The sequence below is a fragment of the Vicugna pacos genome, chromosome 20, assembly GCF_048564905.1.
Source record: "Vicugna pacos chromosome 20, VicPac4, whole genome shotgun sequence".
Lineage (NCBI taxonomy): Eukaryota > Metazoa > Chordata > Mammalia > Artiodactyla > Camelidae > Vicugna > Vicugna pacos.
This window is the reverse complement of record NC_133006.1, coordinates 41186627-41201003: the sequence shown is the minus strand read 5'-3', so window position 1 is coordinate 41201003 and position 14377 is coordinate 41186627. Positions and strand designations below refer to the sequence as shown.

General features: G+C 54.7%; 1 protein-coding gene across 1 annotated transcript; it reads left to right on the top strand.

Moving 5' to 3' along the window:
- Positions 1 to 678: 678 nt before the first annotated feature.
- Positions 679 to 8975, top strand: PPP1R3G (protein phosphatase 1 regulatory subunit 3G). The gene has a single exon (XM_072945741.1). The coding sequence runs from the start codon at positions 1189 to 1191 to the stop codon at positions 2230 to 2232; it is 1044 nt and encodes a 347-aa protein (XP_072801842.1). The 5' UTR covers positions 679 to 1188; the 3' UTR covers positions 2233 to 8975.
- Positions 8976 to 14377: the final 5402 nt, after the last annotated feature.

Here is a 14377-nt window from a genome sequence, read left to right as displayed (position 1 = left end):
CGGCGTTCCTCACTGGCCTGGGGAGGACCCGAAAGACCCCAGGCGGTGGATCCAGCATCAGCAGGACCTTGCTACAAATACTTTGTGCCGCACCCCAGACCTACTGAGTCGGAAACTCCGGGGTGGGGCCCAGCACTGAGTTAGCACAGCCTCTCCAAGGGACGCTGACGCGTGCTGAAGTTGAAGAACCTCCGACTTAGAGGCGGGCACAGTTAGCCTTCAAAACGAAACAAAACAAAAACAACCAGAAAGCACTTTCAGCCGTCCCCCCCAGTCACCCGGTTCGCATCCCCGGGAGGGCCGGGGACGAGCGGCGGGTCCCAGCTCCCGGGGCGGGTGCGCGCGGGCCCCTGTGCGGCGGCCGGGGCTCCGAGCGCGGCGGGCGGGACGAGGGGAGGAGCGGGGACGTGCTCCCGGGCCCCGCGCGAATGGCCTCCGGCCGCGCTCGGCTCGCGGCGGTGCCCGGGCTCCGCGCCCCCACCGGAGCCCACCCTGCGCCGCCCCTGCGCGGGTCGGGACCGCCGCTCGGGCTCACGGCCTTGGGAAGCGCCAGGGGCGAGGGCGCCGGGTCGGGCCCGTTTCCGAGGGCCCTGAACTTGAGGAGGAAGGAAGAGAGGGGTCCGCGCGGCCCGCCGCCTCCCCGCCTCCCCGCAGGCCAGTTTTCCGCACTTACCTGCCCGCCCCGGGACCTCCTTGGCCGATGCCACAGCCGGGAGGAGGCCGCTCTGCGACCCTCCGGAGGGCAGGCCCGTCGGGACCCACAGAACCAACTAAATGGGCAGGAGGACGACGGAAGCTGAGCGCGAGTTCACCCCGGAGCTCCGGAGGCGGGACGGGCGCGGGCCTGCTGGGCAGGAGAGGGTGAACTGGAGCCTCGACTTCCAACGCCGGCTCTGCGCTCCGCGGGGCACTCGGACCCCGCCCGCCCGGGCCCCGCGCCGCTCCCGCAGCCGCGCCTCCCGGCGCCGGGCCCTCCCCCGCTGCGAGAAGACTCATCTCCGAGCGGCCGCGCCCGGCCCGCCCGACCCGGCCCGCATCCTCCTCCCGCTCCGCCCCGGGCAGCCCGGCTAAAACCCGAAGCCTCCCAAGTGGAACTGTCTTTTCTCGATCCCCGGGCAGGCGCTGCGCGCTTTCTGTCACCCAAGGCGGTCAGTCTCCAGAGCGTAAGTCCCGGGGCCAGACGGCGTCATGGAACCCCAGGGGGCGCAGCTGCTAAGTTTGGAGCCGCCGGGACCGGCACCCCTTGATCCCCCAGCAGCCGAGGAGCCGCCCGCCCCAGAGGTCAACTGCACGGAGAGTGGCGCGGACGGCGGCGGCACGTCGGAGGCCTCGAGCCCTGACGCCGAGCCTCTGTCCCCCCAGGAAGGGGCTGCCCTCCGGCAGCAAGAGGAGCTGCTGGAAAGCCGCCGCCGCCGCCGCGCGCGCTCCTTCTCCCTGCCCGCCGACCAGATCCTGCGGGCGGCCAAGTTCCTGCAGCAGCGGCCGCCGCCTGCCGCCGGGCCGGGCGCAGAGGGTGGCGAGGGCGGCGAGGGCGCGCCGCACAGCCCCGGCGACTGCTGCGGCAAGTGCAAGAAGCGGGTGCAGTTCGCGGACGCGCTGGGGCTGAGCCTGGCCAGCGTGAAGCACTTCAGCGAGGCCGAGGAGCCGCAGGTGCCGCCCGCCGTGCTCTCCCGCCTCCGCAGCTTCCCGGCGCGCGCCGAGGACCTGGAGCAGCTCCCGGGCCTGCTGGCCGCGGCGGCCGCGCCCCTCCCCGCGCCGCCTTCCCGGCTGCGGCCTCTCTTCGAGCTCCCCGGGCCGAGCGCCGCGGCCGAGCGCCTGCGACGGCAGCGCGTGTGCCTGGAGCACGTGCAGTGCTCCGCGCCCTGGGACGGGGAGGTGACCGGCTCCGGTCGGGTGCTGGGCTGCCCCGGGCCGCGGGCCGTGGCCGTGCGCTACACCTTCACGGAGTGGCGCTCCTTCCTGGACGTGCCGGCCGAGCTGCGCCCCGAGCCTGGGGTGCCGTCGGGGGACCCCGGGCCCGGAGCGACCCAAGAGGAACCCGGCGCCGAGCGCTTCTCCTTCGCGCTGAGCCTGCCCCCGGGCCTGCAGCCCCAGGAAGGGGAGGGCGCGGACGCGCCTGGCGTCGCCGTCCACTTCGCCGTCTGCTACCGCTGCGCCCAGGGCGAGTACTGGGACAACAACGCGGGGGCCAACTACACGCTGCGCTACATGCGTCCGGCCGACGCGCTCTGAGCCCGCCGCCCGCGCCCCGCGGCGCTCCCCGGGACCGCGGGAAGCGGCCGACAGGCGCGCGGAGCTCGGGCAGCCGCGACGCTTTGCCCAGAGTCGTCCCCTGGAGAGAGGCAGGCGCTCACCGCAAGCTCGCACCCCACACAGACCCCGCCAGCAAGCACGGCCCGTGCGAAGCACCCACCCTTTCCAACCGCTTTCCCGTCGCTTAGGCCCCCGGAATTCTCGCCCCGCGTTGGGATGTAAAGACATCCTCAAGACCCCCGCCGTAGCTTTCTCCAAGAAGAAGGCTCCTGACTCCTGAGCGAGGCTGCAAAGCCTTGGGATTTGCTTTCAACTGTAGACGTCGTGTTCCAGCCCTTGCAGCCTGCAGGAGAGCCCTCGGCTCCCAGGGAGAGGCCTGGAGCCGCTTCGCGCCGAGGGGAGGCGTGGAAGCCTTCACGCTGTGGCCCGTTTCTCGAGAAAACCAGGGCCCAGGCTGTCCTTTCCTCTTCAGCTGGGATCTGGGAATTGTTTGCCCAGAATCGTGCGTTTGCTGACAAATGTCCTTTTGAAAAGGGAAGGCCACGTGCGCGTCGCTTACTTTGTATCTCAGCTCCCGGCAGTTGGCAAGGCCCCGGCCAGCGGGCCATCGTCCTCAGCGGATGCTGCTGCACCTGCCAGTAGTCAAGCAACAGTATTTTCACATTTCCCTTCTTCCATCCCTCCTTTCTGATGTGGAATGGCCCAGATTTCCCATCGTGGGCTGGAGTGTTCTAAAAAACGTTTTCTAGAAGTCGTTCTTACCCCCGGCAAACTAAGATGCTTGGTGAGCTGAAATGCCAGAGTGATCGGTTGATTTTGGCTGTGAGCCTCCAGAGTGCGTCCCCAGCCCTGGGTCCCCTTTGTGGAGGCAAAGCACGTCATAGACTCCTGGGCCATTAGCAGTCAGAGAAGCTGGACCCTGGAAGCTGGACCCTGGGTGGCTGGACTCCAAGCCAGGAGATGAGGCATGGAAAGGTGGCTTTTTGTCGCTCTTGGAGCCACAATAGGGAGTGGTGTCTTGAATGTTGAAGCACGCTGAGCAAATCAATCCTGCTCCAGACCCAGTGGGCACCCTGCACAGGCTGGGACTGTGGGTACCAGTCAGGTTGGCCTTCTTCGTCCACTGCTGATGGCTGTGAATGCCAGGACAAGGGGACGTGCGTGCCCGGGGCCTGTGAGCCTCCTGAGGACGTGAGCTCTTCACACCGTGGTCATCCCATGGTAATCTGTCTTTCTTTCATTTTCATATGATCGAGCACATGGCTAGTGCAATTGATTCATATTGTAATGGTAATCTTTAAGGAGGGGATGGCCTCACTGTGGCTGAACAGGAATCAGGTCTGTGTCCTACAGCCTGCGGGCCAAATTCAGCCTGAAGCCTGTTCTTGCAGAGCCTGAGAACTAACAAGATTTTGTTTTGTTTTTTTGTGTTTTTAAATAGTTTTAAAAAATTCAAAAGAAGAGTACTATTTTTGTGACACATAATACTATTTTTTGTGACACATGAGAACTATATGAAATTCAGATTTCAGTGTCCATATATAAAGTTTTATAGGAACACAGACATGCACATTCATTTACATACCAACCAGGACTGCCTCCCTGCTACAAGAGCAGGGCTGAGTAGACGCAACAGAGACCAGATGGCAAAGCTGAAAATATTTACTATCTGGCCCTTTACAGAAAGTCTGCCAACCCCTACTCTAGGGAAGTAGTATTTTTTAAAACTATATGTTGAGAGTTACACTTAGTAAAGCAGTTACACTTATAGTAAAATTTGCCACTTGAAATAAACCTCCTTTGGGTAAAGGTAAAACTGGTTACATTAGTCTCAGCAACCTTGGTTACAATAAACCCTAAGATACTAAATGTACAATTATTACTATACTGGGAACGGAACCCACCTGCTGCCTTCTTGCATCTAAGAAGTAATACAAAGTCAGGGCAACTGAAATACAGCGCCCACCTGAATTAACATCAGGCTACCAAAAACTACCAGATATTTCTATGCCTCAAAATGGGGTGGCTTAAGCTATAGAAGCATTTAGTTTGAACTCTGATTTGGAGACATCCTTTTGGACTACAGCAGTGTTTGCCAAAGGTAATTGATCATGGAAAAATGTTAAATACTAATACATTATTGGAAAGCCATCAGAAGTCAATGAATTATAACTTTCACTTGGAGTAGGGCAGACTAAAAAGATGGTCACATCGATGAAACACGTGTTCTTATAAAAAGCTTTGTAACAATAACAGGTAATTCTTAGAATTACATAACTTTTCTGCTACTGGACTATCACCTCCTTTTTAAAAGTGCCTTATTGCATAATTACAACACCTAAATACTTTTTATATTTTTCTTATGTATTTGTGAATATTTAGTTGAAAAGTATTGATAGTGTATATGGCCTATAATTCAGCTTGAAATGCTAAGTTATATGATAGAAATGCATTATTTTGGATTGTTTAAAATTAAATTAGGAGCACACATAATGATAAAAATAGAGACTCTCTTGTCTGGCGTCTTTTAAAATGGTAACCCAGTAAACCTAAACCAAAATACGTAAGAAATGGATTTTTCAGGAGTATGTACAGCAAAATTTTAATTTTTATGAAAACTATGGCTGATTTTCAAAAGTATACTTTGGAATCCAAACAATTAATTTTAAAAGTACTTATTTCATAGTATAAGAACTTCAAATATGCTTGTTAGGAAAGAAAATCTGGCTTTGCTCTCCCATGAATTTTGGAGAATAGCTCATCTAAGGTTCAGAAATGTGTAAAATATCGTGAACAGCCCAGTCTTTCTGCACGTGGTTTTAGCCTTTCAAGGTCTTAGAACTGGCAATCTTCTCAATGTCAATTTTATTTTATAAAGTGCCAACTTTTCATTGTAGACTGAAAGCAAACACTTTGTAAAGAAACATAAGGACGTTAAAATAGGCCTTCTGTTTTTGAAACGTTAGTTGCAAAGGAAGGGGCAGTGCTGACGAGAGTGGGGAAGTACTTCAGAGAGTATTTCCTGGATGGAATGAACACACACACTCATCCCAAAGGCAAAGTGCTCACAGTGCAACTGTGGCTTTTTGGAGTCATATTTATCACAACTTGGTAAGTGAGGGTCTTCTGCTTGCAAATGGAACAGCCGCAACATCTCGCCCAACTTTAGCGATCAAAACCTCAGCTCTGCTCAGCCCCATTAATGACCTTGACCTCCACCAGAGACACTGGTTTCTTCCCTACAGGCCAGTGGGTCCATGAATCACTGGGCTGGGGACGCTGAATCTAGTGTGTCCCTATCTAAAGAGTGTCAGAAGTGGTGGCTGGAAATGTCGCCTTCTGTATGGAACACAAATGTCCCCTGAAAACCCCTAGGTTTATGAAGCAAGGTGACCAGTTGGTCCCAAGACCTAACTGGGGAGGGAGGCCAGGATCCCACCCTAGGGCATAGGTACTGGACCCTGGGAACTGGCTGAGCTCTGGGGTACAAAGCATCTCTGTCCACAGGTGGCAGGGCCACAGCCGTCCTGCAGCTCTGGGGATGGGCAGCTGTCGTCCAGAACCTGGGCTGTAACGGGAGGGGAGCTGTCTCCCGTCACGTGCATGGTTTTCCGGCTGGCCGGCCCTCACCCGTGGGGCCCCTCCTGCTGCCCTGACCAGGAGGTGGGCTTCCCAGAGATGCTGTGGTTCTTGAGCAAAGCAGAGCCTTCTGCTCATTTCACTTTTGGAGATCTGTGTTGGAATCTTGCTGCATCATTTTACGAGTTTTCCATATTTCTGCTTTCCAGCACCGCAGTTTTTGTATATTTCTGTGTGCTGAGTTTTCTCCTTTCCTGACTCAGACGCTTGTTTCTTAGGAGCGTGGGGCTCAGGGCCACTTGGGGTATTGTGATGTGTCTCGTGTACTGTGCCAGCAGTGCAAGGAACAGTGCTCGGGAGGAGGCGGGAGGTTTTGCTCTTGTGTGATGTCATGGAACTGACAAACGTGCACTTTTGGCTCACACCACAGGACACGGGTTTGCAGGTTAAAAGAGGGCACTGTGGCACGTGGCCACCCTGACAAACAGTCCAGCTCTGCCGGGCCAGTGTCGTGATGCCAGGCCTGGACGGTCTTCCCGGGATGGGGACGTGCTTCTTGCAGTCACAGCAGCAAGGGGCCGGGAGCAGGGCAGAACCTGACAACCGGCCCAGGCCCGTGACCCCACCTTTCTTTCCACAGGGCCAACCTGGCCTTATTGTCAACAAGGGGGCCGGTGCCTGGAAGCCCCCTGGAGAGGCTGGCCATGGCTTCTCCTCGGGACTAGTGATGGACACGTCCCACTAGGTGACCAGCTATGTTTCCACATTCCTCTCGGGACTCCCTTCTGCTGATTGGGGAGTCCTTGGGGCCGCAGCCCTAAACGGCCCTTTAACCCTCCAAGGACTGGTTGCTGGAGTCCTAAACACTATAACTTCAGGCTCATTAAGACCTAAACACCTTCGAGTCATTTTGGTAGGTGCTATATTTGCATCTCGTGGAGTCTGAGTCTTTGGCTCTGCCGTCTGTGAGCAGACACATTTTGGCAAGGAAAGAACTGAGTCACATTTGGGCTGATGGAGATTTTTGAGCTGGTGAAGATCAAGGGCTTGCTTTTTAGATGTGTTAGTGAGATTTGCCTGGTGAATCTAATAGAATAGCAGAAGTCTATTTAAGTCATGAGTTCAGAGCCAATTCAACCCAGAAATCTTTAGACACATAAACATCTCTGGTAAAGCCAAGATATTTTAGAGACGCTTACAGACATTTAAAGAAATGAGACCAGTAGAATTACTCACCCCATTCAAACTGTGGGCATTGTTCGGGTTCTTTGAAACTTGCTCGCCCAAGTCTCGGCCAAGGAGAGCTGACAGCATCCTAATGTATCCCAACATGGGAAACTCGGTCTGGAAATCTGAACTGAATGAAGACTGAAAGCAGGTGGGTTTTGTGAACTAAGCTTGAAACATTTAATCTCCAAGCTGAAAGATTCCTGAGCACATCCTGCAGAAGGCCTTTCTACAAACAGCCATGTGCATGTTGTGTCGAGGAAGTATCAGCTCCAGTGGATGAGAAGTTTATGGACCTGGGAAACTTGTGGTCTGTAAAGGGGCCGCCTGGCAGGCTCTCTAGAGAGTCTGTGTTTCCAGCACCTCCCCTGACAGCTTTGGGCGAAGAACCCTTGTTATCAGGAGGCTGTTCTATCGCAGTTAAAGTGGCATCTTTTATACCCTGAGTCGGAGAGAGAGGTTACTGTTTCTCGGAGGGAGTTAGGTTTTGTCTAATTTTTACATTATTTAAAAAGAAGTGTGAATTTATATCCAGAACCACTTTCAATGGTCTAGAAAATTCCATTTGTATATTCCATTTCAGTCTGGTTAAGGAGAAGTTGGGTTTTTATGCACAGACTTCAGGCATGTGGTTTATAAAATTATATTCGTTCAGCCAGAAAACCCCAAAGCCTGTGTGTCATTCATGTCATAATAAAGTGCAGACCCCCAAATTAGTGAGGTCTGTTTGTTTTATTAAGATTGTAAGTGTGTAAACTGAATTGAGTTTGAAGGTCCCTGGGATAGCGAAAAATGGATAATTAAATGGATAATTGCAGATATAAATGGATACTAAATTGCAGGCATGTGCTTACAAGGAAATACACAATATGTTATTTTGGGGGAAAAAAATAACAGTCCACATTTACGACGGTCTGTGAGCCCCCCGCCCAGTTCCCCACCCCCATAAATCTGAGCTGGAGGTTGCTTCTGTGACCAGATGCTGAGTGATTTGGAATTTTGCTGTTTACCAGAAAGTCAGTAAAAATGAATTTGGGTGTTGGTGCGACTGCCCTGAAAGACTAGTTTTTCTGGACCCATCAGCACCCCCCCTGCAGGTGCCGGCCCAGGGGCCCTGCAGAGCCTGGCATGAGTGACCTGGTGCACGTCACAGTGGAGGCTGCAGCCGGGGGGCAGCGGGCCCCAGCCTCCGCACAGGGGCTCCCTCTGTGAGTGGCTGGCTGCCTCTGGCGGGTGAGCCCAGAGCCCGGTGTTGCCGAGGCTGAGGGCCACTGCGGTGTCACTAAACACCCACGTCATTCCTCAGGGCTCTGAAAATGCAACACAGCTTACCCACATGTGTGTCCGGAACCCCTGAGCTCTCCAGAGACTGCCTGTCACGGCTCTGACGTGACAGAGGACGTCGCTGAGACCCCCAGCCCTGGTCAGAGATGACCACGGACTGTGGGTGGCAGGGTCTGCCTTCCCGAGCAGGGGGCCCAGGGCTCCTGCATCAGCCATGCAGCAGCGGCGAGAGTGGGCTGCTCTTCAGACAGGATATTTTTACGTGATGCTGTGGATTCTGTACGGTTTCTTGTGATAATTGAGTGAAAACAACCTCAGTGACCTCCGTTTTAAGATGTGCCTGAGAAATGTGCCCGGTGGAGTGTCTGGCATGAGTAACAGGTTTCTGTGAATGTGATTTTTGATACCATTTATGAAAACTGAGAACTACTGTAGTAAAAACCCAGCCCTCGTGTTTCTCCTCAATTTTTAAAAGGATAGTTACATCTTTGTGGTTTGAAAAATGTCTTTTTCATGCTAAGGATTTTGGAGGAAACTCTTTGCTGCTCTGTGGTATGGTGATTTTTCTGTGTGTATTACACCTAAAAAATGCTGAACCCAAAGTCCTAATCTGAATAAAGAATGTAAAGCAATTTGGGGCTCTGAAAGCTATCACTGAGTCTGCGATCACATTCGGCGGTCACCCCTGGGGCCTCCGGCGCCTCGTGGGTAGAGACTGGCATGCTGCTAAAATCTTACAGCACCCAGGACGGCCCCCAGCAAAGAATCGTCTGGCCTGAAGCCTCAGTGAAGAGGCTGCAAAACCCTGAATCAGTAGTGTTGTCCCAGCTCTGATCTCCTGGTTTGGACAATGTATTAAGTTTGCAGAAGACATCATCACAGGGGAAAGCTATGCGGCGAGGTGTACGCGGAAACACTCTGTGCTGTTTCTGCGACTTCTTGTGAATTTCAAATCATTTCAAATAAAATGTTACAATAATAATAATAACAACAACATTAAATTAAGACTTAAAAAAAAAAACCTGCCATCGAGGCGCGTACACAGCGTCGTCGGGCTCTGTGCTGGTGGGGAAGGACACTGAGCAGCTGGGGAGGTGGCCCCCGTGGCTCCGGGTGAGCCGGGCCCGCAGCGGACACTGCTGGGCCCGGACTGGCCGTGTGTTTTCAAACAAGCCCTACTGAGTGTGAGTTCTCACATTTGCCAGAAGGGGCCAGTGATTCTTGCCTAACTGGATGGCCGTGAGCAAATCATTTGTGAAGTGCCAGGCACACACTCGGTCCTCAACGTCGCCCTCTCCCCGCGCTGGCCCTGCCAGCTGCTTTCTAGTGATTCCACTCCGAGGGTAAACACTGTCTGACTTCATCTGGACGTGGGAAGAATGAATGAATCTTCTAACTTGGGGGACAGTTACAGCGCCCCCCAAATGTGCGAAGCCGGCAGACTTCTTGTCCCCTGCCGCTGATTCCTGCTGCTGACAGGACGCGTGTCTGTCACCTGCACCTGTTGCCGGGACTAACACACACAACGTCCGTGTACTCCTCCGACTTAGTTACATCTTTGCATCTCCCTGCGACGCTTCTTCAGAGACTTCCCGCCCTGTGGTGAGAAGCTGCGCTGGGGGGCCTCCTGTTTGTTGACTGCACTTTGATACCGGTGAACACCCATTCCCTGTGGCCTGTTTGGTTCTGTGACCCCCTCTCCTGGCTCACTCCCTTCCCTGAAAGCTGCTCCTTGTCAGCCTCTAGCAGGGGTGATTTTCCTCTGTCTGTCACCCTGTCCTCCAAAAAAATCTCTCAACTCTCCATTCTCATATAAAGACGCTGCACATTCCATGGGGTGGGGCAGGGTCAGAGGGGAGACTGTGTCTAGTTCTTTTTGCACCCCCTGCAGGGGCCAGCCTGCCCCCGGCAGCTCATGGGAATAACCGAGTGTCAGTGGAGCACCACCCCTGTGGCAGGCACGGCTTTGGCTCTGGGACACGTGGGCATTAAGATGTCCGAGGGCGTGGTCGTCACAGAGTTAGCATCTAGGGCAGTCAGACTTTCCGTGGGAAACTCCAGAGCTGCATCTGCACTCACACTTCCCCCTTCCTTCCTTCTCCAGACCCCAGCCAACTGGCTCCACACATGTAAGGAAGTGGCACTTTCCCAATAAAGCTGACACTCGGCAGCCCTGGGGCTGGCACCACGGGAGTCTCTGCTGCGGGGAGGCTCGCAGTCGCGGGCCCTGCCTCTCGTCCCTCAGACGGGCGTCCTCGTGTGCAGGGCGGGGGCGTCCCCTCCAGCCTGTCCCACGGCAGAGAGCCTTCCCAGCCTAGAGCCTGCTCTGTCCACCCACCGCGTTACATCAGGCCCGTTGCACGTGCACATGCACCTCGACGTCCACGGAGCGGGGCTGTCACACTGAAGCCTGCTGGGCAGCAACCCCCGAAGCTGACCACACACATAGCCCCCGACCGGAGATTCCACAGGCCTAGCGGCCGCCCGGCCAGTCTCGCAGGATCAAAGCATCTGAGTCACTTTGCTTCACTCCCATGTTTTACTCTGTGTCTCCAGCCTTTCACCGAGTCTCTCATCTGGAAACACCTCCTGCATTCACTCTCTCCTCCACACTCAGTCCACGCCGCCGCCGCCCTCCGCCAGGCCACAGCCCCTCGCGTCTCCGTTCCCGCGGCAGTGTCCCGCGGGCCCCGCTCACGGCTTTCTCTGCATCACTGCCCGGGGAATCTGCCGCACAGCCCTGTCCCCCCGCTTCACCGCTCCCTTTTCCACCAGATGAGACTCCGACTGCTCAGCCTAGAACTTAGGCTCAGGCAGAAGCAAGTTCCCCTTCTGTATCTCACCCACTACCCGCTTCTAGCCCGACCGTGTCTGTGACTTATCCCTAGACCGTTAAGCTACTTACACGCTTAATGTGTAAGTGTACTGTAAAGAAGGGGAGAATCCACATCTGGTCCACCTCCACACCCCCCCTAAGGTGTCTGATGTAGTTTCTAAATGAACGATGAAGCAGCTAAGTTACTGCTGGCTTACTCTGTATCAAACAAGGCAGAAGACCTTCATGTGCGTTACCTGCAGTTACAGTCCTTACAGCGTCCCTGTGAGGCAGGGGTGTGGTGAGCTCCGTCTCACAGAGGAGGAAACAAGTTGAGAGAGGCCATCAGGAGGAGGCAGAGGTGGGAGATGAAGGGACGGCTTTCTGGGATGCCTCGAGCTCTCCCCGCTCTGAACAAGCTTCTGTTTACAGGCAGGACCTGTCCCGACTTTCCCCGCAGGAAGCTCTGAGGAAGCAGGATTTGCTCCGTGGTCCAGTGCGCCCTGCCCGACGCGCCTGCCTCCCACAGTGCTCCCACGGACACACCCTCCACCCTCCTGCCCCAGCACCCCAGCCCCTCTGAGGCTTCTCGCAGCCCGGGGAGCTCTGTGAGTTCTCTCCAGTCCACGCTGCTCTCTCGCTCTCACAGCCAGGCCAGTACTCGGTCATCTTCTGGTCGTTCTACACAAGTTTAGCTGGGCTCCCCAACGATGAAGTCAGATTCTCAGGGGCAGGAACCCCTGGCCCGCACTGGCCCACAACGTGCCTCCACCCCAAGCTGCTCACGCGTCTCTGAGTACATCCAGAACGTTCTTTGTGGACCGCGTGTCTGTCGGGAAGGCAGGTAAGGGAGAAGTTACTGCTGGGTGAGCAAGAGGCGGAGGGCCTTTTCCAGCTGGGTCCCAATTCTCCTTTTGAAATTGCAGAGGCCAGGGAGAAAGCATTTTCAGCTCAGAAAAAGCTAGAAACACACTTGCTGGGTCTGACACTGGACTGGAGCCTGGCGAGGATTCTGAGGGGCCGAGGGCCCCTCCATGAGTTCTCTGTGCCTTTGCAGAGGGCCCAGGCAATCCCCAGTCCACATTCTCACTGCCCCTAGGCTCCGGCCCACCCCAGGCAGCACCAAGACGGGTGGGGACAGGTCTTGAAGATTTCCCGCTGACTGTGCCCCAAACTCGCATTCAGATGGTCTCAAGGAGGGTTTCTTTCCTTTTGATTCAACTGGAATTGCAGGCATTTAGAGCTAGAAAGTTCACTGGGGTCTGGGATCTGTCTCCCCACGCTGCCCGGAAGGAGCAGGGGCCCCGAGCTGGGGGACTCAGGCGGCATCCCAGGCAGTTACGGCCCGGCTGGCACCGGAGCCCTCGACAAGAAAGAGACCCCAGGTCTCGGGCTGCCCCGCCCGCAAGCCTCACATCATAGTCTTGCCTTCCAATCTGTTTTAAAAGAAATGTTTATTTTTGCATTCTGAGATACTGGTATATCATTTCCCCTCTTTAAACAAGCCTGTTTATAGGGTCCCACAAGGAAGTGTAAGGTTGTGTTTTTAAAGTGAAAATACATACTAAAATTTGGCAGATTAAGAATCCTAAATGTGTCACATATTGGAAGCATGAGTGGAAGAGGATATTTGGCAAATCTTGTCGAGACACTTAGCACGAATAGCGCAGTCCTTGATCATATACCCTATACATGCTGGGTGTATCACATGCACACGCCTCAATGAGATACGCCTTTAAAAACTCAGAACCAGGTAGACTGCTATTAAACTGTCTCTGTATTAAGACAGATGAAGTCACAGGAATTCACTTAGTAACGGATGGGAAGCTGCATTGAAGCACTTTAACAATGGTTGACATTTAGATGATGCTCTCCAAGTAAATAAAATAACTTTCCTGCTGATGAGAGGAAAAGCTTTCTACTTCATGCCATTGAACTTTCTAAGGAATCATCACTTTAGTAGGAAAAGGATGCAGATCATTTACAGGAAGCTGTTATCCTGCTGAGCCAGCTGGTCCCTGGAAGTCCAGCCCCTCTGGGAGGGGCGGCCAGCACGACTAGTTATTGACAAGCCCTCCGGTCAGCGCGGGACGCTGAGTCTGAGCAAGTGCAATTCCAGCTCCACTGGTGTCCTCACTTGCTTGTGGTCGAACTTCAAGACAACAGACACCGACTTTGACTGCTGTCACCATCGTGGTGTCAGTGGTCCCTCCAGGTGGAGACACAGTCAGATTCATCTCTGAGCATCCACTGGGTTCTCTCTTCAGGGTCTTTGGACTTAAAGCTTTGCCCTTGAGCAAAAACATCTGTCTTTCTCCCCAAACAGATCTCAACCTGAGAAGCCTTCTTCATGGATGGCTTCTCAGTCTGCTGCAGACAACCATGCGGACAGTTTGGAGAACATTTTAAAAGCTCTGCCTGTTCAGTTGTGCAGTGGCCACTGTGTGTCTCAGAAGCCATGGGAAGTGGCCCCACCATCTGCATCAGGGGGATGGACATGGCTGTGAGGTCAGCAGACAAAGGCAGGGACCCTCTGCTGATGCCCCTTCTTACGAGCGAAGGGGACGGCCCACAAGGACTGACCCCCGGTTCTCTGTAGAACAAATACCCTCCTCTCTAGCTGAGGTGTTAGACCCAGGACTAAGAAGGGCCGCAGACAAACTGGAAAGGGGAGATCCCATTTGTTCTCAGAGGTGAGGTGAGCCACTGTCCACAGAGATCCTGGGCAAACAGTTGGAGAACAAGTCGGCTGTATCGTAAGTTTGCTTTCTCTAGCAAGTTCAGCTTTGTTCCAGATCCTCCTGTAACACGGCAAACCCGAGATGAGCTCCCGGGATGTGCGGAGCACAAGTTCTCGTGGGCTGTTCCCTTCGCCCCGGGGTCCTGGCCTCCCTGCCCTTCCCTGTCGCCCGCCACCCTAGGCTTCCTTTGGTGCCTTGCGTTTTTTCCCCAATTCAGGGCTTGACACGCGCTGTTCCTCCTGCCTGCAGAGCTCCCCTCCCTGCCCTCTGCCCAGACTGTTCCCTGTTTAATCCTAAATCTCCCTTCCTAGGGAGGTGGCCCCTGACCCGCCCCCTCTGCTCCTAGCGTGCCTGTTTCACCCTCTGTCACACTCAGCAGACCTGTCACTTTCTCATCTTTTCTTCCTTCGAGACGTCAGGCTGTGAAGGCAGGGCTGGGCCCTGCTCACTGAACAAAGGAGGAGATGAGTGACGGGTG